General features: G+C 43.8%; 1 protein-coding gene across 1 annotated transcript; it reads left to right on the forward strand.

Moving 5' to 3' along the window:
• Nucleotides 1–335: 335 nt before the first annotated feature.
• On the forward strand, nt 336–1821 carry LOC149227477 (cytosolic sulfotransferase 5-like). The gene is made up of 2 exons (XM_089380521.1): nt 336–1561; nt 1660–1821. The coding sequence occupies exons 1-2, from the start codon at nt 767–769 to the stop codon at nt 1819–1821; spliced, it is 957 nt and encodes a 318-aa protein (XP_089236647.1). The 5' UTR covers nt 336–766.
• Nucleotides 1822–2306: the final 485 nt, after the last annotated feature.

The raw sequence follows: 2306 nt of genomic DNA on the forward strand, positions 1-2306 counted from the left end.
TTGAAACACTACATATTACGGGGCTATGTTAAAATCTCTCACAATGAAATCAATGTGTTTTGCAACGCATGAGATATCAAGATACCGCCATATGCAATAAGAAGCCATGAAACCAACCCTATATTAAATACATTCACACTGATTGTTGATATATTAACGTTGGGATACGCCACAATAGTTGAATATGCACCGCCACAATAGTTGAATATGCACCGTCGACAAGATTATACATCCGCCAATGCAATAGAAGGCAAAATTATTAAAGTCATTATAGAAGTCCGTTAGTATTGGACAACTTATGAGGACCAGCCACTTTCTCTCTCTCCGTTATCACGTGCATTGCATGCAAGCCATGTGCTTGGCAGCAGGGAGGTGATCTGTGACATTAGTATCATTCCAGCGACTATGAGGCTGGTGGTTTGTTGGCATGGCTGTGATGTTGGTACTTTATCCTCCACATGGAAAGCATGAAGCCCTCTGTGCTCATAATTAATAAAACAAAAAAAAAACCAGCAGAGAAAACATGTAAGGTGGCCTTTTCAGTGAATAAATAAGCAACAGCAGGACCATACACCATGCTAATACAAAAAAAACATCCTTAAAAACAAGGAACGAACCTCTGCCATGGCTAGTTCAGTCACTAGTCAGAGTTTGTTGCAACAGGAAGGCTTCTGGTATGCCCAGGCCGAGATGGAAATAATCCAGAGCCTGCAAACAGACTTCCAAGCCAGAGAGATGTTCCAGCATCAAGACGGGGACTACATGGATGAAGGCTCTGATTTTCAGCATTGTCCACCATGAAAGCCCATGGAGCAAAATCAATGGTAACAGTAACGATGATCCTCTGAGAAAATTCAATCCCCATTGTCTGGTTCCCACCATGGAACAACATGACTTGGGGTTCTCTGATAATGCCTCCCTTGTCTCCTCCTACTTATCAAGTCTCCCTTCCCCTCGCCTGCTTCATACCCACATGCCCTACACGGCCCTTCCGCCCTCCATTAAAGCCAAGTGCCCTATAGTTTACATAGCCAGGAACCCTAAGGACACCTTCGTTTCCCTCTGGCATTTCTATAGCAAAATCGAAGGAGGACTGGTTAATAACAATGGTGATTCTATGAAGGACCTGTTCGAATCCTTCTGCTCGGGGAATTTTCATTATGGACCCTTCTTCGACCATGTGCTGAGCTATTGGGTGGAGAGTATGAAGGAGGGTTCGAATGTTTTGTTCTTGATGTATGAAGATCTGCAGAGGGATTGTGATGCCTGCGTGAGGAAGGTGGCCCGGTTTCTGGGCTGTTCTGATGCTGTGAAGGACGAGGAGGCCGTGAATGCCATTGTGGAAAAATGCAGCTTTGGGTCTCTGGCAAATATGGATGTGAATAAGAGTGGGCAAATTAGGATTCCTGCGGCTAATATCAGGAACAGTTATTTTTTCAGGAAGGGGGCAGTGGGGGACTGGAAGAATCACTTGAGTGATGAGATGAGCAGGCGTCTGGATTTGATTGCTGAACAGAAATTAAAGGGCTCAGGCCTCCACTTTGACTATGAATTGGATTTTGTAAGTTCCAGTTCTTAAAATTCTTTTTAATATCCTTCAGGGTCTTAGTATGGGCGGGAAGAAAGCACAGGCGGGGTATACCTGAAAAGCAAAGCTAGGCAGCGAAAGAGGCGTTTGTAGCCCAGCAGGAAGCTCAGGAAGTAATCAAGCGTGCTTATACCAAGCAAAGAGAAGCTCAAGATAAGGCTCGGGCAGCTGCTGAACAGCGGTTTGCACAGCAAGAAGGTGGTAAGCAAGCAGCAACACTAGCCGCTCGTTAGGCAGCGGCTACTGCTGTTGAGGAGCAGAAACAAGCAGTTATTACAGCACAAGTCTTGGGTGCGCAGATAGCAGAGCAAACCGTGGCCTCCAATCAAACCCCTGGTAATTGCGTAACTAAGATAAAATTTCTAAAGAAATAGAATTGAGTAAAGAAATAGAATTAGGTATGAAACATGTACCAGGCTGTTGTTTAGCTGAGAAATTTTCAAACAGATGATTGCAAAATAATTATTGATTGTTGGGTTGTTTTGCAATTTTACCCAGAAGAAGTTACGCAGCTTCTCTGGTTCCAAGCTCGCAACCCTGAGCACATATGAAAAGGGGTAAGTTATAAAATCAATACATAATATATATTTCTGCTAATACAGAAAGAAGTAGAGTGTATTATCATTTTTCTCTTGCTTCCTCCGATGTTGGACCTGCCAGAGTTCCTGATACGCCTTAGATGCTGGACCTGCCAGAGTCCCTGATTCAATTGATTCAA

Source organism: Pinus tabuliformis, chromosome J, assembly GCF_031772625.1.
Source record: "Pinus tabuliformis cultivar Carrire ecotype Pingquan chromosome J, CPIR1, whole genome shotgun sequence".
In the NCBI taxonomy this organism is placed as follows: Eukaryota; Viridiplantae; Streptophyta; class Pinopsida; order Pinales; family Pinaceae; genus Pinus; species Pinus tabuliformis.